This window comes from Zalophus californianus, chromosome 1 (assembly GCF_009762305.2).
Source record: "Zalophus californianus isolate mZalCal1 chromosome 1, mZalCal1.pri.v2, whole genome shotgun sequence".
Classification (NCBI taxonomy): domain Eukaryota; kingdom Metazoa; phylum Chordata; class Mammalia; order Carnivora; family Otariidae; genus Zalophus; species Zalophus californianus.
In genome coordinates this window covers 90048061-90071261 of record NC_045595.1, presented here as the reverse complement: position 1 = coordinate 90071261, position 23201 = coordinate 90048061, and the positions used below count along the sequence as shown (strand labels likewise).

At 48.6% G+C, this 23201-nt stretch overlaps 1 protein-coding gene across 1 annotated transcript in view; it reads right to left on the bottom strand.

The window, feature by feature from the left end:
• BFSP2 (beaded filament structural protein 2) overlaps window positions 1-23201 on the bottom strand; it is a 59606-nt gene that overhangs the window by 22465 nt on the left and 13940 nt on the right. The window contains 1 exon segment of the mRNA XM_027586046.1: window positions 4520-4602. Coding sequence (XP_027441847.1) covers window positions 4520-4602 — 83 coding nt within the window.

The window sequence follows — 23201 nt, the reverse complement described above, 5'->3', positions numbered from 1 at the left end:
TGTAGCCTCTACTTGACTACTTCCAGTGACAGGGAACTCATCACCTACCACCACCACCATTCCATTTTAGGACAGATCTAATTATGGAAATTTCTTCCTGTAAGAGTCTGAGTTCCACTCACTGGAGCATCCAAAGTTAGTCTGACCCTTCCTTCTGGCAGTCCCATAAATATTGAGAATCTAGTCTCTTATATCATTCTCTTTTCCCCTCATCACTTCCTCCAAGCCTTTTGTTCCTCAGGTTAAACATTCCCAGCTCCCCCACATTCATATAAATTCGTTTCCATATCCCTCATCATCAGTGGCAGGGACTTTGTATTCTTAGCATCCACCTTCAGGCTTCAAATATATGTGTGGAATGATTAGAAATGCTCTAATTGGTCCACATCCTTCTCAAAATATGATACAGAGATTGGAATGCAAAACTCCAGATGTTGCCTGATCAGTTCAGAGTCCCGGAGGACTCTCTGCTCCTTTGTTTAAACCCTTTCATTCTATTCATCATGGGCCCTAAGGTTTGCTTTGTGGGTTTTTGTTTGCATGTTTGTTCATTTGATTTTGACCAGCTGTATTTGCTGCTGACTAATATTGGGTGTCCTGTCAATTAAAGTCCCTGACCATTTTTCACAAGTCCAATTACCCTGTCCTTTCTGGGTGCACCTGGTATTTGAACCCCAAAGTAGGAGTTCATATATATCCTCTTTCAGTTTCATTGGCCCATTGTTCCAATGTGTTAGGATCATTCTGATTCCTAATTCTATCATTCTTCTCCTTGCCAGCCCTCCTGGCTTTGTATCTTTTGCCATTTTGCCCTTTCATGCCAAGGTAGCTTTCATGCACCTTACAGTTAAAAATAGTAAATGCAGGAACCGAGGACAGAGCCCTGTGGCATACCGCTAGAGACTTTCCTCAGAGTTGGACCTGGACCTTTGAATCTCCCTCCCCGCCGAAGAACTGGTTTTTGAAGTCATTTTTATGTACTCTATATGTAGGATTAGATTCTCTACCCATATGTATTCTTCATGAAGGACTGTTAACATTTAGTCCTTTTGGAATCAAGTCCTTCCCTTCCAGCTGGAATGATTGGTCCCTGCTGACTGGGGCTGGAAGAATCCCCCTTGTGCCTCTGAAGTCCTGTTTTGTTTTTCTCTCTAGGGAGCCTGGCCCCTTCCAGGGTGTGCTCCAGTCAGCATTATGGAAGGTCTTAGGTGTCCTACAGACTGTTTTTTGGAAGTCCTCTAAGCATTTAACACATCTCTGTGATATCTCCCAAAGCCGTTGTTAAGCTTTTAGCTTTCTCTTGCTATCTTTTTTTCCTTCCCCCCACCCATTTCAAAGTCTTCAAATAGAATCTCTTTGCTTGTGACACCCAGAACTTTCTGTCTTGACCTGCAAGCCACTCTGGCCCAGCATCTTCAGAAATACCACAATTTCTGCTTGGTTGCTCTACCATCTGCTCGACTCAGCTTGCTCAAAGCCAAATTCATTATCTATCCCTGACTTTTAGACCAGCTTTCCTTCCACAATTTTCTATTTTAGTCAATAGAACCGCAAATCTTCTAAATTACCCAAGTTCAAAGCCTGAAACTTATCTTTGCTTTCTATTTCCAGGCTGCATATGTCAAACCCTGCCAATGATTTCTTTGACCCATCTCTGAAGTCTGCTCATGGCCACCATCCCAGGCAGACCCTGAGCTATAAGGGCCTCTGATTGTCTTCCTCCAACTGACCTACAGTATTGCCCCCAGAGGGGCCATCCTTAAACACATTGGGTCACCATTTACTCAGAGCCATAAGTGTCCTCCTCTGGCCCCTTAGTAATCGGATCTTGCCTTCCTTCCTAACCTCGGCTCCCAGAACAGACCCTACCCTGCCATCCATCCAGCCCATTTGCTCCCATTGCTTCTTGCTCATTTGCCCCACCTCTCCTCTCTACCAGTACAAATCTCCCTTTAAGCTGAAATCCGATCATGATGAGCCAGTGCTCAGATCCCTTCTATGGGTCTCCTCTCAGGTCATCTCTGAGCTCTTTGGTATGGCTCACATGGTCCTCCGGGATTTGGTCTCTCCTTGGTTTTCAAGCCTCATTGGCTGCCCCTCCTTCCTTCACTCCATATGTCCCAGTTATAATGAGCTACTTGGTGGCCACTAGTGCACCACGCTTTCTTATGTGCTTCTGCCTTAGCACATACTGCCCCCTCTGCCTGGAAAGTCATGCCTCCTTCACTGGCCTGGTCAAATCCTACACCAGTTTAGGGCCCAAATCAGGCGTCACCTTTTTTGTCAACCCTCCCTGGCCATACTAAATGTCCCTATTTCACTTGTGCTCACCTTAGTGATGGCACAACCACTCTGTGATGCCACTGTCTGTTCTATCCTCCATCTTTGACAGTAAACTGTGAGCTGCTGGAGGTCCCATTCACTTCATTCCCAGTACTTGGCCAGGGGCCTGGCGGATATTCAAACATTTATTGAATTCATTCATTCATTCATTCATTCACTAATTCAACAACTATTTGTGGGCATCTGTCTTGTGTGTGGCACGGTTACAGGCACTGGTAATGCAACAGGGAACAAAACAGACCAAGCCCCTGCTACTCGGTTGAATGGCTGGATGAAGGCATGAACGCATAATGAATAAATGAATGAGCTAAAGAAATTTTGGTCACATCCTACTTGAACTTCACACTTAATTAAATTCTATCTTAAATTTAGTACAAATGGGGTGCCTGCGTGGCTCAGTTGGTTAAGTGACTGCCTTCAGCTCAGGTCATGATCCTGGAGTCCTGGGATTGAATTCCACATAGGGCTCCCTCCTGAGCAGGGAGTCTGCTTCTCCCTCTGACCTTCCTCCCTCTCATGCTCTCTCTCTACCATTCTCTCTCTCTCAATAAATAAATAAAAATCTTAAAAAAAATAAATTTAGTACAAATGGCTTCATGTCTATTGGCACTATCTTTAGCTGTGCAGTAAGCTGCTGGTGGCTGGATGATGGCCTCACTTTTGTGCTCCTGTGACCTTGGCGAGCAGTGTTGTCCGAGACAGCAACGCCAGCTGACTGAGAGTCTCCTTGACTCCAGAGTGGCTGCTCGTGGGGATCTTTTTAGCAGATGGAGAAGCTTGGTCTTAGAGAAAGGAAAGGACTCTGGGAATGAGGAGATGGTGGAGATTTTCCTTTTCATCACAACACTCTTATCCTAAGATAAGAATGGCAGTGGGATGGATCACTGACTTCCCCAAGGACTCCCAACTACATGGCTTTCCTCTTTGTCTTTACCAACTTAGGGAAATGTTCCTTAAATAACTATCCCATCACCCATCCAATTGCCCAACATCCACAACACCTTCCCCACAGAATATTCTCAAAATCGCTATGTTTAGGGGCGCCTGGGTGCGTCTGCCTTCGGCTCAGGTCATGGTCCCAGGGTCCTGGGATCGAGCCCTGCATTGGGCTCTCTGCTCGGCGGGAAGCCTGCTTCTCCCTCTCCCACTCCCCCTGCTTGTGTTTCCTCTCTTGCTGTCTCTCTCTCTCTCTGTCAAAAAAAAAAAAAAAAAAAATCGCTGTGTTTATCAATCAAAGGTCTTTTTTGTTTCGTTTCTCCATTAGACCAGTGTTTCCCGAACGTCACTGACCATCGTGATTTTGCCCTAAATGCGTCTCTCTCCTGTCATTATTTACTTTACATTGTTCCTTAAATTCATCTACTTAAAAAGTAAATGTTAAATCAGTAAACTTGAAAAGCTCTTTATATTCAATAAATTTTAAATTGCCAGTATAAATTGTAGTGCTATCGTGGAAAAAGTTTCATGAGTCATAAATAGAAGGTAACTCTAAAAATACATAACTATTAAAAAGAAAATGTTTATCCTTATACCACTTAAGATGATCTTCATCAGTGCTATCTACACCGTATTTTAGGAAACACTATATTAGACTTCAAAGAGGTGTTTTTCAAAGCTGGAGAGTTAAAAATTCTGAGGCCCAGACCCCACCCCCAGGGATTGTGGTTTAATTAGTCCGTGCAGCTTGGGCATTGGCATTTTTAAGTGGCCAGGTAATTCTAACATGCAGCTGCAATTGAGAAGCGTTGCTCAAAACCAGCAGTTATTCGAGTGTGCTCCCAGGACCAGCAGGATCAGCATCATGGGGAACTTGTTGGAAATGTAAATTTTGGGCTCCATCCCAGACTACCGAACCAAAAACTCAGGCGGTGGGGCACAGCGATCTGTGTTTTCTATAAGAGCTCCTGGTGGTCCTGAAGCACGCCACAATTTGAGACCCCCTGCTCTGAACCAGGTGACACTGGGCAAAATCTCTGAGCCCCTGGGACCTGGTTTTGTGTTTATCAGGAGGGTTTGAGCTGGACGATCTCTGCTCCGATTCTCCCGGGACCTCTACCATCCCACTCCAGCCTTCTGTGAGGTTGGCAGTGAATCCTGCAGACCCCAGAACAGCATCACTCGACTTGCCCAGAGTCTGGGGGAGCAGAAGGACTGTCCCCTCTGTGGCAGATGTTACCTCTCTTTAAAGTCGTCCGCACCCGCCTGGATATTCTCTGTCTGAAGCATGAGCCGGGCATTTTCCAGGACTGCCTCGCCCACCTAGAAAGATCACATACATCAGAGGAGACAAGGCCACTGGACCGTCTTCCCTCCCTTCCCACCTCTGACTTGCACTGGGCAGAGGTTCTGGGGAACTTAGAGCACCTTTCTTATAGCAAATATTTTTAGAATTCAAGTGTCTCTCTCCAAAAAGGTGGGGAGGAGATAAACAATAAAGCATAAAATCTGGATGTCTTTTAAGGGCCTTTAGAGTTGGATTTTTAGAGCTAAAATATTATTCAAAGCCAGATTTGTTCATAGCCCCTATCATAATGCTGAGCTTTCAACTACCAGTGAAGTTTCTGGCTCCCTAAATGAAGATTCCCTGGTTTGACTTAGTGGCTTTTCACATTTTCTGGTCATGGATACCCTTGAAAAGCTGATGAAATCTCTAGTTCAGTGCTGCCCAATAGAACTTTCTGTGATGATGGAACTCTTCTATGTCCATACCATCCATCACAGTGCCCTCACATGGCTACTGAACACTCACCATGTGGCAAGGATGACTGAGGAACTGAAAATTTAATATTATCTAAATTTAATTTATCGTTATTTTTTATTTTTAAAGATTTTTTTTTGACACACAGAGAGAGATAGTGAGAGCAGGAACACAAGCAGGGGGAGTGGAAGAGGGAGAAGCAGGTTTCCCGAAGAGTAGGAAGCTTGATGCAGGGCTCGATCCCAGGACCCTGGGATCATGACCTGAGCTGAAGGCAGACGCTTAATGACTGAGCCACCCAGGCGCCCCAATTTATTGTTATTTTTAATAGATTTTTTGGGGGGGGAGATAGAGAGCACACATGAACTGGGGGGAGGAGGGCAGAGAAAGAGGGAGAGAATCTTAAGTAGGCTCCATGCTCAGCGCAGAGCCTGACTTGGGGCTCAATCTCAGGACCTTGAGATCATGACCACAGCCAAAATCAAGAGTCTGATGCTTAACTGACTGAGCCACTCAGGTGCCCCTGTTTAAATTTAATTTAAATTTGAATAGCTACCTGTGGCCAGTGGCCATCATATTAGACAGTGTGGCTCTAGAATTTTATCTACCATCAAAACATACATATGAACATAAACACTGTGCATACAGTTTGGGGGTTTCATGGAGCCATGAAGAGTGGTTTTTCAAAACCAGCTCCCCAAACCCTACAGAATGTACCCAAGATTTTGTTTTTATTTAGGTATGGTGAGGCGAACAGATCAGGAGATGACTGACATTGAAAAGATGTTACTCACAGTTCCCAAGGGGAGGGGCAGCCCCACCATGCAGGGCCAGAGGAGGAAGTACCAGGGTTGGTTGCAAAAGGTTGAGAGGAAAGCGTGGGCAAAAGCCTTTATTGTGGTTTTCATGGGAAGGAACTGGTGAAGCAAGGTAAACAGTCGAGCAGGTTTAGGACTGGGTAGTTTGGAGAACTTCAGCCGTCTCTGGGCCCCTGGGGTGGTCTCCGGCCACCTGGGATGCTTAGGGCAGAGGAACACTGCCTCCTGGAGTGTAAGAGCCAGAAAGAGGAGGCGGGTGGGGGTATGTGCTCAGGATCCGCTGGTCTGCACAGCAAAAGCGTGGCAAGTGGTTTACTATCTCAAAGGTTCGCTAGCTCTGTGAGGGGTGGTCTCACCCTAACAGTGAGGCCCCAGATGCCAGAGCATGAAGAACACAGAAAAACTGAAAATAGAGTGAATATTGTTGAATATAGTTATTCCAGCCGGCCATGGCTACCTGAGGCGTCCCTGAGGCTTGGCTTTGGCTGCTCTGGCCGAGCCCTCTCCTCAGCCTCCTTCACACAGCAGCAGTCTCCACATTCAGGAGCCCCTTCTCCCGTTTTTGGATGCCACTTTGCCAGTGCCATTTTTCAGATGACAAACTCGACGCCAAAGGCAATCACCCTGCTCGATTTCTCACAATGATGCCCATGGCAAATGCCTCGCTCTAGTGCAGGACACCGAATCGTAGTGGGTGTCTAGACTGTGGGCTGGAACATGACTGCTGTAGAAAAGAAGGCTTTACTATCACTCTAGACAACATGGTCATGGTGGGGGGCAGCTGAGGGCAGATGTGGGGCCTGGGGCTCATGCAATTTGGGAGACTGCTTTTAAGAAAAAAAAAGACTAATACAAAGCGGTGTGCACGAGTGAGGGACCCTGAAGCTTAAATTCTTAAAATTCTTACAGCTTTTGTCTGTTGATGGGTTTCTGCTTTTTAAACGTGGGACCCAGGGGGTGGGCAGAAAAAGTAAAAACCAAGCAACACCCCAGAGCATAGGTTGGATATATGTATTTGGAGTTCTACAAGTCTGGAAAAGCAGAGAGATGGCTGAAAATGCGATCACCCCAAATCCTGCCTTCTAGAATAAGCACGGCCAGCATTTGGATATATTGTACTTCCTTTCAGCCTTTGCTTTGCCCAGCTGCGACAGTAGCTGGTGTGTTAATTGGCATCCCTTCCCTCGTTGATTGCAAACTCTTTATGAAGAAGAGGCTGCAAGGAGCACTCCGTGGAGGAGTCTGGTAGGAAGAGCCCGCTGCTCGAAGATGGGCTGCAGTGAGGGGCTGGCGGCTCCGTGTCCTTGCTCCTCTTTCTCACTTGGGGTTGAGGACAGGAGCGCTTTTTGGGATAAACTGGACGCTGCCACGAAGACAGGGTAGTTCTGTCCAAACGTCTGTCCAGGGAGGCACTTGCGGCACTCAGCTCACAGAAGCCAGAGGCCTTCCTGCTCTAGCTGATGTTTAGTAACAACCAGGGACTGATTCGAGCCTCGAGCCGAGGCTAATTATAGGCCCTGACTTGCCAAAGCTCAGCTGCTGGCCCTGCTTCCCCATCTCCTTCATAGAAGGATCTTAAAACCCTCCACCAGCCCCCAAGTCAGCGAGAGAGCCCCTCACTGTTCTCCTGTAGGTACCTCGGCTTAGCGGGGGTACCTTGATGTTACTGACTTCTGTTGGGTCTGCGCAGTGGCAACACTGTGTAGTGGTAGATGCTACATGCATCTCTTCTTGAGTGTGCACTCAGGAGGGATAGCATGTTGGGAGCTTGCTAGTGGCTCCGGTGAGAGGATTTACACCGGGGAAATTGGCCAGTGCTATAAACCAGAGCCTTCTATTCCTGGAAGGCTGCTTGTTAAACTGCAGCTCAGTGACTATGACTGACCCGCTACTAAATACTGAACACTCATGACTTTGCCACACGCTCATGATCTCTAACCCTAACACCAACACACCTAGTTTGCCGATGACGTTGCCAAGGCTCCTACGTAAATTGCCCCATATCACCTGGACGGAGAGTGGCAGAGCCAGAATGCCACGTCAGGTCACTGTGACTCCAGGGCGTGCATATTTTTGTCATCAGCTTTGGAAAATAAAAGGCCCATCAGAATCAAGAGAGACACTCATTGGGGAGGATTGCTTTCTGTCTTTTTCCTGTAACGGGACTGCCAGGACTCCTGGGTCCTCTTTGGGCTGCATCACAGAGATAAAGAGCTATCTTGCCCACTGGCACGAGGAAGCTCACCAAACCAAACCAAACCATCTCCCGTGCCCATGTCCTGAGCTTTCCCTGCTGAGCCCTGTAAGCTGAGTGGAGCTGAGCAGATTGTGGGCCCAACCCTGAAGGCCTGGAGAATGTCGGTGGCCGAGTGCTCTGTGGTCAGGCCTGCAGAAGAAATGTCATCTGCATTTAAAACTGTGGGACCTGCACATTAGCCACCTGGTCCCCTCACATTTATGGTTGAAGCGGATGCAAATTAACTTCACCTCTCTGATCATCCGGGAGCGAAGGCAGGACGATACCAAATATGAGTATGTACAGTCACCAGGCTGATGCTGTGAATACAAGCACACTTGCTCATAACCCTGGAACCACTCCTGCCCTCTTTTCTCATAGGAAAGAGTATGAACCAACGTCAGAGTGCACTGCAGGGTGAACTTGAAGCGCATGGTGTGCTGGGAAGGCCAGCAGGGGACCACCGCTCCTCCCCTTCTCTCTCCTCTGCCCAAACACAGCCGACTCCTACCATCAGCACATGATGATGGTTTCCTCTGTGGAACATGACTTAACACCAGGTCTCCTGTCTGTCATAGCCGCATCAGTGTGAATTGGTGTGTGAGATTAGGTGGTCTGGAGGGACTAGGACTCAGGATTTGTAAGTTTTGCTGGAGAAACAAAAGATGCCTTCAAAGCATACAATTCAATGGAGGAGAAGAGCAGGGCTGAGTGCTGTGGGGAGGGGTGGCCAGAAGCCAAGGTCGGCACGGCTTTGTCCCGAGAGGGATGCTACAGGCAGGGGCAAGGGTGGGTTTACTGCTGGCCTGTGTTAGCTCGAACTGCTCTTGGCTTGGAGTGCAGCTGCCTTAAGTTACCTCCCTGGAACTGTCTTGCTCTCGCCTCCAAGTGGAGGAGTCCTCAGCACACTTGACACCAGTTGTTCTCCAAGTGTGGCCCCTGGGGCAGCAGCATCAGCACCACCTGAAGCCTGTGAGGAAGGCAAACTCTCAGACCCTACCTCAGATGTCTGAGTCCAAGGCTCTGGAGTGGGGCCCGACAATCCGTGTTTGAAAAGCTTTCCAGGGGCTCGCAGCGTGCACGCGGCTTGGAGAACCCCAGCTTTGCACAGACCTGCCTCCAGTCCTGCCCATGCCGCCTCCCAGGCTGTTCCCGGCATTCCTCCACATCAGTGCCTATTCCTAGAACACCTCGTTTTACCACCTCACGCCCCTAGGCCTTGCCGCCTGACAAGTCCTACCCCACTTTAAAGCTCATCTCAAACGTGCCTTCCTCTGCAAAGCTTTTTTATTTATCTGCTCACCCATTCTTGCCTTCATTTCTTCAGCACATTGTTTCCTCTGTGCCGGGCTCTGTGCTGGTTGTAGGGGAATCAGCAGCGACTGGAGGGGGTGCAGTGAGAAGGGTAGGCAAAGGCCAGATCCAGGGGGCAGGGCCTCGGGAGCAAGGGAAGGGAGGTGGGATTTGCTGGGAAGACCGTGAAAGGTTTTGAGCCAGGCACAGGTGTGATCTGCGCGGTCAGTGGGTCCCATGAGTCCTGAGGGAAGGGGAGATTGTCGGATGCAGGGGACCGTGCCGAGGGCCCAGCTAGGAAGCTCTGCAAAAGCCCCAGGGAGTTGGTGGCTGCTTTGACTAGGGTGCTTAGAGGGGCCACGAAGAGAAGCAGACAGGTTTAAGACTTACTTTGCCGAAGGGACGGAGTTTTGGTGACGGAGCAGTTGCAGAAAGAGGGAAAGAAAAGAATTAAGGATGACTTCTAAGTTTTTAGCCCCCACTCCTGGGTGCATGGTGCCTTGGCTGACTCTCTTCCTCCCCTCGTTGGATCAGTCCTGCATTGGAGTCACACCCTGAGCTGCGTACCACACTGAGTAGACAATGACCTCATTCATGAACCCAGTTCCTCCACTCAGCGGCTTGGGCCAGTTACTTGGATAATTCTAAGATTCAGTCCCCTCATCCATAAAATGAGGATGATACTGCTCCCTACCTGCTAGGGAGGCTTCAAGGATTAAAGGGGCCACTGCAGGTAAAGCGCTCGGCCGGCTGTCAGGCACCGAGTAGGTATTCCGTGCACGGCGGCTATTATTATCACTGCTATTTGCCTTAGAGCAGAGCACTTGGCCAGTGATGGTCCAATGGACCTGATGGGTGTGTGCAGTCTGGCATCGTTCCTGCTCCTCCCCCAGGCAGCTGAATGAAGACTTCCATCTAGTGGCTTGGTTTTTTGTTTTTTTTCTTTTGGTTTTTCCTGCCCATAGTCATTTGATAAAAGCCCTGGTCCCTGGTACTATGATGATGAGGATTGTATCCAGTCCTACTGCTATTTCCTTGCTATGGTTGTAGTTACTACAATAAATGATGTTGGTGGGGGCAGGCGAGGAATTTGATCATTACTTTGTTTTTAAAAAGGTGAGGACAAGCAGCATTTTTAGAAGGGTTATCATTTGGGCCCAAGGGTACAGCTAATGCTTTATTTGGAGTTAAGATCTTGGCATCCGAGCAGCTAGAGCTGCAGGTGTGGGGAGGAGGTGGGCAAGACTGGGCCCCTGGGAAATTAGACTTGATGGGGCTGTGGCAGGGCATAAGAGTCCCTGGAGACCCTTTACACATTTATTTGACTTTCAAGTTTAGGACGAATGCTCAGCATGACTTGTTCTAGTAATAAATGAGCAAGAAGTCATTATCTGTCCCTAGTACCCCACTGAAACTGCATCTTTGCCATGATGGCGAAGACCGCCATGTTACCGAGCTGGACGGATGCTCCTCTGCACTTATCTTGACCTGCCGGCCACGTTTGTCCCAGAAGATGGACTTTTCTCTCTTGGCCTCCATGATGCAGCTCTCTCCTGCTCTTCCTTCTACTTCACTGGCCATTCTTTCTCAGTCTCCCTCACTAGGTCTTTCTCCCTCATCTGACCTCCACGTGCTAGATTTTCTCAGGTTGGGTCATGGGACTTGTTCTTTTCTCCCTAAGTGACCTAGAGCAGTAGGGTATCAGTTGAATTAATGAGCCCAGCATTAGCACTGCCTCTCCATGGAGAACCAAAGCAGGGAAGACGTGGTTCCCACTCTCAGGAACACCCAGGTTCCTACCTGGCTCCGACCTGAGATCATCTCCAGCACCTCCCTCTCCCTCACCTCCCAGGTCAGAGCACCAGTGAGCCTCTGCACCGATGTGCCCTGGTTCATTCCTGCCACACTGCCCAGCCTTGGTAGCCCCTATCATCTCTCTGGTGGTTTTGCCTGATTGTTGCTACCTATGGATGGAGAGTAAGAAGCCCAAGCACACTGAGTTAAGATCATGGCTGCAGGTGGAGGGAGCATGCCATAAAGTCTAGATGGAGAGTTTGAACCATCTTGAGCATAGTTCATCCCTGAATGCAGTCACAGCCATTGAGGATCCAGGGAGGATCAGGGACACCTGAGGGCTAAGGTTGGGTCTTACTTTGGCAGGCCAGGACAGTGGACATTTCTGCATCTGTACTGCAGATAAATGACCTCATCATTGAACTGTGCTCTGTCTGAAGAATGTCTTTGTAGAAGGGGGTCAGGTGAGCATGGAGTGAGGGGCCAGGGGTGGGTAGTGTTATGAACCATTTGGGGGCAATCAGGAACACCTTGCTCCCTACAGGTTGCCCTCTGTCTTGATGAGGACAAACCTTAGGCCTCACCTTCTCCAGAAACCTCTCTACCCCTCCCAGGAGTAGTTCTGAGCATACCTAGCATCCTGCCTGCAGCTCCCTGGGAAACAGGAGGGCCTGATTTGGACGGCAGCCACCAGTGCTGGGCACTAAAGAGTAGCCTCCACTGTACATTCCTACCTCATCCTGGGTGTATGTATCCCAAAGCTTTCTTTGTCATGAGCCAGCCCTCAGGGCCTACTTTTCTACAGATGTCCTAACAAAATCTGAGTTTTGCGTGCTAGGCACATCAAGATATGGTGACCCTGGGAGGCTCTGCTGGGGCAGCCAGCTGATCGAGCTCTTTCTTTCTTTCCTAGATTGAGAGCAAATGTGTTCCAACCTCCCATTCCCTTTTTTACTGCAGTGACTTACTAAGATGCAAATTTGAGCTCACATTTATTCAAGAGGGTGCTCTTGAATAAACCCGCATGATTTGGGCTTTATTTCTTCTTCACTCTCCTGCTGCAAACTGAACTATTTTTCTAAACAGACTTAGGTCTTTCCAGCTTTCAGAACTGTGACTCCTGCTGCTGCCTCTGTATGTCATGACCCAACATGCCACCTGGCCGCCGTGCTTTCCTTCTTTGCCAGGTGAACTCTTAACCATCCTTCAAAACCCAGCTCAGGCTGCAGTGGGCATCCCCTGTACGCCCCAGAACCCCTGTGGCCATATCTCTATCACTGCAAGTTGTCCTGCTGTATTTTATTCTGACCTTTTCTGCTTTCCCCACCACTGACCTGTGTGTTCCTGGGACAAGGACAGCCTCGCATCTCTGCCTCCTCAGCCCCCAGCTCAGTGCCTGGCACGTGGACACTAGATGTTCGTGAACTCAGTAGGTGAAGTAGGCTAGCTGAGTGAACACAGACAGGTAAGGCAGGATATACTTAGATGTACAGAACTAAGTAGAAGATGCCTGAGAAGAGCTCAAAATCTAGAGCCAAACTTCATAAAACCCAAAATAGAAGCAACCGAACAAATCAAACCGAACATTTTTACCACACTTCTACACTTTATGCCATGATCAGCTCTTTGCAGTCAGGCTGTCATTTAACCCCTGCGCCCAGCACCAGTGGCCATACAGAATGGGTGCACGCTCGGTCTGCAGATGAGGAGCCGAGACCCAGGAGTTCAAGTGACTTGCCCACAGCGCTAAGTGGCCCAGATGAATTTTATCCGTGTCTGCCGGACTCCACAACCCACGCTCTTTTTTTTTTTCCCTTTACAAGAACCCCACTCTTTATTATGGGACATTTCAACGAGACAAAACTATATATAAATGTAGAGAGAGACTAGAATGATGGCCCCCTGGCTCCCCACTTCCATAACTAAAATCTCATGGCTAAATTTAAAAATCTCTATTCCTGTTCCCCGCCCTACTCCTGTCTGAGATTATTACATACATATCACTTCCTCTATAAATATTTCAGGAGTCATGCTCTATTTTGAACTTCTGCATTTTAATTTAAAAGGTATCAGAGTAACACATACCTTTGATCATAAAATGAAACAAGGCTGAAAAGAAAGGCTGGTGCAGAAAAACATTCCGTGCCCCACCTCTGCTCATCCCACAGCCCCCGTCCCCACAGCTTCTGCCTTTCATTTGTCCAGAGCTTTCCCCATATTTCTACACATTTTTGATTCTTTGAGTTATCAGCCCCAGACATCATTTATTGACTTCCCAGCCGACAAATGAAGATTTCGCTCACTCACACTCCACCACCCTTTTCCTGTATTTATTGGCCATCTTGGTGACTTTAACTAAGAAAGCTCTATTTCTTGCTGTGTCATCATGGAGCTTCCCTTTCACATACTCGTGCTCTCTTATAATCACAGGTGTTTTATTGTCTAAGGTCAAAGGGAAGACACAAAACCAGCTTAATTACTAACCTCCTTTACTGACGCCTGTGTGAAATATAGGTCCTTTCTGCTAGGAATTATGACACAGGTGACCTGGACTGTCAGAAGCTATGGGTAGAGAGCCAAATTGTTTTATGTCCCACCTGAGCATCCGTAGGCCTGCAGAATATTGTCAGCTGCCTGACTCTCGCAGTGCTACCCTCTCCAGGGCATGTCTACACAACTCCCGTGTAGACATCTAGCCTTACCGTGTTTGAAGCGTGAGTCTGACTTTAGGTGGCTCCATTTCTTCTCTTGAGAAATGGGGCCGCTCTAGCTTGGTAGTACCCAGCACGCAGTAATCCTTTAATTGGTGTTTGTTAAGTGAATAAGTGATGTATGTTTAAAGAGCCAAACATATGAAATAACGATGAGAAACCGATTCACAAGCAGCAGGCTGGCAAACCTTTGGGAAGAGAAGGTGTGGAGAAATGGAGGTCTCACACACTGTTCCGGGAGCGTAAATTCAGGTAGCCACTTTGGGAAGCAACTTGGCAATGCCATATAAGAGCCGCTGACAGGCACAGCCCATTCTGCTCCTAGGTACTTGCTGAGAGCAGGGTCAGAAACTTTTTCTATGAAGGGCCACAAAGGAAATATTGTAGGCTTTGTGGGCCCGCAGTTTTTGTCTCAACCACCCTGCCCTTTTAGGATGAAGACAGCCACAGACAATTAGGATGTGAATGGATGTGACTGCATTCCAATCAAACTGCAGCTATAAAAGTGAGTACTTGGTTGGATTTGGCCTGCTTATAGCAGGATCCCCACCTCTAACCTAGGGAAATTCTCCCATATGTGTATGAGAAGGTTTATGCCCTCTCCTATTTGTGACAGAGAAAAGTGGAAGCAACCCACAACCATCAACAAAAAAAATTCATAACCTATGGAAAAAATTCATAACTTATGGTGTATATACAATGAAATACTACCTGGGTCACCATGAGCAATCTCAAAAACAAAATGAGAATTAAAGAAAGCAAGTTGCAGAGGGAAACACTATGTGGTGGTGAATTTTATGTGTCAACTATTTTATGGTGGTCAGATATGGTCAAACATTATTCTAGTTGTTTCTGTGAGAGTGTTTTTGGATGAGATTAATATTTAAATCGGTAGACTTTGAGTAGAGTGGATTGCCCTCTGTAATGTGGGGTGGCTTCATCCAATCAGTTGAAAGCCTTAATAGAACAAAGACTGAGTGCCCCCCCCCCAACAACCCACCAGGGGGAAGGAAATCTGCCATCAGATAGTCTTTGGACTTGAACGGGGACATTGGTTCCTTCCCGGGTCTCCAATTGGCTGACCTCCCCTTTTTTCTTAATCTTTTTTTTTTTTTTTTTTTAAGATTTTACTTATTTATTTGACAGAGAGAGGTAGAATACAAGCAGGGTGAAGGGCAGAGGGAGAAGCAGGCTCCCCGTTGATCAAGGAGCCGGATGTGGGACTCGGTCCCAGGACCTGGGGATCATGACCTAAGCCGAAGGCAGACACTTCACCAACTGAGCCACCCAGGCATCCCCCGGCTGACCCCTTAATTTGAAACATCTAGCCTCCATTATCCTGTGAGTCAATTCCTTAAAAATAAATCTCTTTCTCTCTATATAAACATCCTACTGGCTCTGTTTCTCTGGAGAACCCTAATACACAGTATGATACAACTTAATATAAAGTTTAAAATCATGCAAAACAATCCTATAAAGGGTTTATATACATATATGGTAAAACTGGAACAATATTGGTAGGAATGATAAATGCCAAATTTAGAGCATTTGTGGCCTCTGGGGAGGGGAATGGAATCAGGACAGAGCACAAATGAGGTTTCCATTGAAATCCTTGGTTTCATGTTTAAATATGAAAGGTCTGTAGCAAATAACATTAAGGTTGACAATTCTGGATGCTGAGCACCCATTTTTATATGTTTGGAATAGTTCATAATTAAGAAGGAAACAATGAGCTAACATAAAGAAAACAACTAGGAGAAGCAATGTGGCGCAGCGAATGTTATGCGATAGGTCCCTAATGTGCAGAGAGGGAGCCTGGCTGGAGAAGACGAATGTTATGCGATAGGTCCCTAATGTGCAGAGAGGGAGCCTGGCTGGAGAAGGCAGGTCAGAGACGGGTAGATGAGGTGGAGGGCAGCGGAGAGCCTCTAGAGCTCCAGAAAAGTCCTCCTTGGGCCACAGGGATGACAATGGAGTGGGACTGGCTGTGCACTTGGGTTCAGGGCGGAGCAGGAGGTGTGGGCACGTGGGAACTAAGAACAGCATGGTGAATGGGTGGAGGCAGTGCGCAGGTGGCTTTGCAGGTGCGGGTCTGTGGGTCACGGTCACAGTCGCTGAAGCTCTCCCAGCAGCACTTTGTATTTACCCTAAGGGGGTCCTTCAGAAATGGTTATTCCCGACTTCCTTCTGACAAGATTTGTTTCCTGGGTGCTGGCCAGAGTCAGAGGAATTTGTCTTCTTGCTGGGGACTTGTTGAGGCTTAAACCAAATTAGGAGCTCTTCTTTCCTATTTCAGGGGTGGCTGCTGGAGCAGTCAGTGCTCAGCCCCGGAGGGGTTTTTAAAACACTTTTGTACGCCCCCAGGTTCTGCTGCTTTTCTCTTCCCACAACCTGCACTTGGGTTCTGCTTCTTGGGAATCTGTCAGGGGACAAGTATGCTTCTCTGCCTCCTGCTTTGCACCCCAGAAGCCCTGTGGTGTAAGGATGCCTCAAGCCTTGGTCTGTCTAGGGCAGAGCTGGGCACACAGGTTCTGGAACCAAACTGCCCAGGTTGGAAGTCTTGTCTTTCTCCCTGCCTAGCTGTGTGACCTTGGGAAACGTTATTTAACTGCTCTGTACCTCAGTTTCCTCGTCTTCAAAAAAAAGGAGTCATAAAAGTATTGGCCTTGGGGCGCCTGGGTGGCTCAGTCGTTAAGCGTCTGCCTTCAGCTTGGGTCATGATCCCGGGGTCCTGGGATCGAGCCCCGCATCGGGCTTCCTGCTCAGCAGGAAGCCTGCTTCTCCCTCTCCCACTCCCCCCATTTGTGTTCCCTCTCTCACTGTCTCTCTCTCTCTCAAATAAATAAATAAAAATCTTAAAAAAAAAATATTGGCCTCATAGGGTTGTTGTGAGGTTGAGTAGATTTAAGATATGCAAGAACCTCAGAACACATAATAGGTGCACATAGTAGGTGCCCAGTAAATGTCAGCTGTGTCCCTCTCCACTAGAGATTAGCATGGAGGGAGCAGAATGCCAGCACTGTTTAAACGGCGTTTCTCTCTTCCCCACACTTGTTTAAGGTACACGTCCGTGGGAGACATAGGGTATTAGAGCAAGAAGTAAAGAGCTAAGCTGTGGGCTGCCTCCCACACGGGGCGTGGTGAGGCCTCTGCAGAATTCTCTGCCATCTGCTTCCAGGAAACCTCAACTCAGCAATTTCACAACACAGTCTTAGAATGCAAAGGGCTCTTGGAGATCATGAAAGATGAAGACCTGAGGCCCAGAGAGGTGTGGTGGCTTACCCCAGGCCCTGGGGCAGGTCCTTTGCCCTTGAGAGTCCAGTAGCAAGGACTCATGGGGAGACCACAGGCTGTGATTGGAGAGACAGGGCCTCAGACCCTGTCTTTGTTACTTGGGGACTGCGATGCTCTACAAGTCTCCCTATCTAGAAAGTTTGCTGTCCAGGGTTGCAAGACGATTAGGAGAAATATATGTGTCACAACACGATGGTAACTGGGCTGGGAGGTCCCTGCACTCCTCGACCAGGCCCCTAAGGGTCACCCATCCCGGGCACAGAGGTGGAGCCTGCGACAGGTGTGGTGGCCTGGGCTCATTGAGAGGGCCCCTGCCCAAGAGGGCAGCCTGCAAAGGTGAGGGGCGGCCTTGGGGGGGGGGGGGCAGCAGGGGGCCCGGTAGAGGAGTCTTACAAGAACCTAGAAAAGGGTCCCCAAGAGAAAGAATCTGGTTTAAACTTTAGCCAGACCCAGAGGCTGCAAAGCTACCTCACAACAGCATGTCTCAAGGAAGAACTCTCCAGTCGTCTTTCCCTCTCCTTGCCCCCTGCTTGCACTTTGCTCAGGTTGAAAGAGCAGTGGGAAGTGAGGGTAGGAGGACTGCAAGAGAGAGCTGGGTGCTGGGCCTGTCCTGGGAGCAGGGGGGAAATGAGGGTTGACTGTTGAATAATATACTGACTAGACCTTCTATTTACTGGCTTGAGACTGTGTTTTGTGACTTAAAATGAACATGGACTTTTTAGTTAACTGACAAGTGATCAGAAAAGTCCTGAGACCATCTGTGTTTTCAACCAGGGGTAGGAGACGGTATTTACCTCCCCATGAGCAGGTCAAAGGGACCTTGGAAGAGGTTCTTCTCAAACCAAAGCTGTTTCTTTCCTTTTTTTTTTTTTTTTTTAAGATTTATTTATTTGAGAGAGAGGGAGAGTGTGAGTGGGAGGAGGGGCAGAGAGGGAGACAAGCAGACTCCCCACTGAGCAGGGAGCCCGACTAAGGGCTCGATCCCAGGACCCTGAGGATCATGATCTGAGCTGAAACCAAGAGTCAGGTGCTTAACTGACTGAGCCACCCAAACCAAAGCTGCTTTTGTAACTGTCTCTTGAGTCCTTTGGTTCTATGTACAGTTGACATCCATCAGAGGCCCAGCACTGTGCTTGGCACTAGCAGGCACTCAACAATGTGTGGATTTAATGACTCATCATCCCTCTTAGACCTCAGGTCCTGGCGTCTGAGAATTTTGATGCGTTCTATTTGAATTCCCATAGTTCCCGGTACACAGTAGACCTACTTTCAATGCCTGATGAATGAACATAATAAAACTGAATTCTGTGCCAGCCCCACAGCAGCTACCATGACAAATATTACCCTGTCAAGACTGCTGGTAAGGAGGGAGGCAGGGCCAACGCATGCCAACATCACTAACGATTCTGTACTTACATGTGACACTAATTACACCCACGGACTGAGAATCTGCAGCCTAATCTCTGACACTGACAAAGCCTTTTCCCCCTCACATTATTCTCCTTAAATTTCAAAAGGGTCGGGGCCATGGTGGCAGGTATAATTATCTCCCTCTTTTTGCAGATAAGGAAGCTGCAGGTGGGAGAGATTAGGGACCTGGGCGAAGCATTTGGTGAGTTGAGACTGGGGGGAGGTGGCAGACACAGGACTCCTAACTCCAAACGCAAGCTCTGACCTAAAGCCCAAAGTCACAGAAAATGCAACTAACAGAGAAAAGGAGGGGTGGTTTCTCCATCATAAATGGAAGCAGGAGAGAGTAAGAACAGACTTGCTGGCTAATATATGCGAAGTCTCAGGGCATGGTGAAATTTTATGGTTGATTTATAATCCTCAGAAAATCAGGAGCCACCGTGGAAATTCTGACATAAACAGAGAGACTGCAGGGCAGCATGAATTGCGTGGCTGGCCTTTCAGTCAGGGTGGCGTTGGCAGCAAAGGGATAGTGATAGGCATCCAAAACTTAACACAAATGACTTTTTGCAACGTGGGTGACTAGGTATGCAAGATAGTGCTCAGGGCAGCTAGAAGGTGGTGCCATTTGCCAAGAGAACTGGGTCAGAGACAGCAGTGTGGGACTTCCCCATCTCCAGGAGCCAGTTGGAGAGCCCTGGAGGGTGGGGGGATGCTAATAAAACTGTTGCTTCGCCAGTGGTGGGGCATAGGCCACCACCTGACCCTTGGAAGTGAAGTAGGTGGCCAATATGTACTGCCCGCTCTTGGCCCCAGCCAGTCAGCTGAGCCACAACGGCTTAGGGAACTGGGCTCTGTGGAGGGCCGCTGCTTCTCTTTAGGCTTTGCACTGCTCAGAGATAATGATGAGCCCTGACAGATAGGTGTACGGCTGGAGGCTTGGGAGATCAGAGAATTCCACCCTCTCATTTTACAGATGAAGAGCCTCAGAGCAAAAGGGATTGCTGCAGGGCACGCAGCTAGCTAGCAATCAGAAGTGAAGACAGACAGAGGGGTCGGATGTACTTGGTGTCTTCATGTCCCTGAAGCGGGGGTAACGTGACCACCTGCTCACCAGAGTTAGGGAAGAGAATCTGGCTTGTTCCCTGTTTCTGCAGGGACACGTCAGTTTGACCCAATCTCTTCATTTAACAGTTGAGGAACCTGACGTTCAGAGAGGTGGGGTAACTTATCCAAGATCACATAGCAACTTAGTGATGTTTACTCTCTTTCTACTGAATGGATAGTACTCTCTCAGTCTTTCTGTACCATGGCTTTCTTTTCTGAACCTCAAGCTCCATGTGGTTCAATAGGATTTGGGATCTGATGCCAAGTGCAAAAGGAAGTGAGGGTAAAATGGAGTAGGTACAGAGATATTGGTCATTCTGGAACTTTTAAAATGACGTTTGAGGAAATAGGATAAAATGTTGGAAATCAGGACTATAAAGTGAAAAAAAAGAAAACCCCAATAGTTACTCTTATGGGTTGAATTGGGTACCACTCCAAAGACAGGTTGAAGTCCTAATCCCCAGTGCCTGTGAATGTGACCTTATTTGGAAGTAAGATCTTTGCAGATGTCATCAGGTCAAGAGGAAGTCATTAGGGTGGGCCCCAGGTCAGTGTGACTGGTGTCCATATAAGAAGGACATTTGGACACAGACACATGGGGAAAGGGAAGACAGAGAGGGGAGCGATGCATCTACAAGCCAGGGAATGCCAAGGATGCCAGCCACCACCGGAAGGTAGGAGAGACGTTCGAAACAGAACCTTCCTTACAGCGCCAGCAGGAACCAACCCTGCTGATACCTATATTTCCAACTTCTAGCTTCCAGAACAGAAGAGAATACAGTTCTGCGGTTTAACCCACCCAGTTTGTGGTGCTTTGTTCTGGTAGCCCCAGCGAACTAATATAGCTACCGTTTAACTGATTACTTTGCTGGGTCCTTCCATTTGTTGATGTAGCCAGTATTTCCTGTGTATCTGTTGTGTGCCAGGCACTACCCTGGGCACCAGAGAAAGATCAGGGAGTGAGAGGTGCTCATTCCTACCTTCCTGAAGCTTGCGTTCTACTGACCTCTATTATCTCCCAGAGTCCTCACAATGTCCTGTGGAATAGGGATCATTCTCTGGCAACTCAGACATAAGGAAACTCACTCTGGAGGTTAGTGACTGGGCCCAGGCCTCACTTCTGGTGAGGGTAAAGCTGGGCCTGGGCTCAGCTCTGTCTGGGGCATGGCCCTGCACTCACCTGTCAGTCTGTTCTACCTCATTTACTTTGTGTGCACGTGACGGCCCAGAGAGACTCCTGGGGCAAAGGAGGGTAAGACTGGCAGGCGTGTGGTTCCCAGAGGCACAGAGTGGGCCCTGAGTCATGTTCCAGTCAGGAAACTACGCCTTAGCTCCTGGCCTTGAGGGTCCCTACTTATAGCTGTGTGGGAAAGAGACTCCTGACTCCTGCTCTGTCTCCAGAGGCCTGGAGCCTATAGCCACCTGAGGATGTGGGGGGAAGCCCAGTTTGGGGGGAGGAGGTAAAACCATGGCCCTGGCAGCTAACAGCTAGGCCCTAGTACTCTCACCTGCTCTGAACAAGCACACAGTCTCACCAGTAACCAGACAGGGTCACTCTGTGATCCCGGTGGAAAGAGACAGAGACGAGACCTGCTGTAATCATAGGGGAAGAGAGAGGCCAGGATGCTCTGCAGCCACAAAACTCGCCATCCCCCAGCCCCTTACAGCCTGCACAGGTGACGAGCGAGGTTTCCTGCTGCTCACTAACGCCCGATCTGCACCTGCTTACTCCCTCCCATCTCCTGGATAAAACCTGAAAGATACCCACTCATCATACCGCCCCCAATTTCTGGCAGCATCAGATGCAGAGCAAATCCTTGCTCTGAACCTTTTCCCCAGATCACCCAGCATAAGCCCAGACCTCAAAATAAGTCCTTCCAACTCTCTCTTCCTGAGATGTCCCAGGTTCTCCCCTGCTGCAGCAAGCTAATAAACTTGACTTTATCCACCGAGAGATGTGTTCTCAGTGGCCTGTCTGGCTTTAGCAGGTGCATGCCTCACCCCCAGACCAGGAACCCTGGGGGTTGGCACTGAGGGCCCCTCCCACTGGGTGTGGCTCTTGCTGAACCCTCAGCTCTTCAAGTAGTACTTGGAACTGGAGGTTCCTGGAGGGGATCACTGCAGGGGACAGGGACCCAGCCCACAATCCTGTGGAAAGCCCTGATGCTGGCAGGAGTTTGGAGAGGAGGCGTCCTCCCACCCATGCTGGAGTGGTGCACCTTGGGGAGCTCCTGAACTCTGCTCAGATACAGACGTTCTGCCTCAAGGGCTGACTGCTCAGCACATTTTTCTGAGCATTGAAATCACTGAAAAAGAAAAGTAGAAATCCCTGGGGCAGGGGAGGGGGGTGCTGCACTATTTCCTGGCAGCAAAGCTATTAAACTTTCAAGTCCTAGTCCTGAGCTGCCTGACAAGCTGGAAGCCACCCAGCCTCATGCATCCTAGCTACAGCAGTTCGTTCCAGTTAAAGTGTGCTTGGCTAAGGATCAATCATGGTTTCTGACAGTTTTTTTTCCAAATTAAAAGAGAGAGAAGAGGAGGAAAAGGAAGCACATCTTGGTGTTTAAACCCCTCACAGACAGCAGCTCTTGTTGACTATGACTGTCTTATCAAACAGTGGGCACTCAAAGTATATACCCTTTTAGGCCCTGGGGTCTGAGGCAGGACTGACCTTGGTCTTATAAATGAGGACCACAGGAGGCTTTTCATAATACTTTGGGGGTGGAAAGAACATTGAGTGGGTCCTGGCGGGGACACTAATTCAAAGGGGGAACTTAATCTCTGTAGGCCTCAGTTTCTTTGTCTATAAAATGGGGGTTATGGGCTGAATTGTGTCCCCCTCAGATTCATATGTTGGAGTCCCAACTCCCAGGACCTCCGAACGTGGTTGCAGATAGAGCCTTTAAAGAGGTGATTACATTAAAATGATGCTCTGAGGGTAGGGCCCCAAGCCAGTTCCACCGGTTGTGAGAAGAGGAAATTTGGGCACAGATGTACAGAGGGAAGACCCCGTGAAGACACAGGGAGAAAATGGCCGTCGACAAACCATGGAGAGAGGCCTCAGAAAAAACCCACAACCCTGCTGACACCTCCATCTCAGACTGCCAGCCTCCAGACCCTGAGGGAATAACATCTGTCGTCAGAACCAGCCTGCACACTAATTCAGTGGGCATAATCCCATCATCCTGGGTGACACAGACATTGTCGAGGAAATCAAGGACATGGTGAATGAACGTTCTTGTTAGTCCTTGTGTCACGCAAAATGAGTGTGGTGCCCGAGGCCTGCCATTCATAGTGAGAGTGTGGACCGTGTCATGATCATGAGTCTTGTCACAGTACACGGTTTTGTTAGGAGACCTTGGGGGGAAATCTGTAGAACCCCCAAAGTACCTGTGCCTGCTCCAGGGGGTGGCTGGGATGTGGGCCAAAACCCCAGGAATTTGGGGTTAGTGCCTGGCCGGGCTGGCCTTGGGGTGCAGACTCTGCACCGGGGGTCC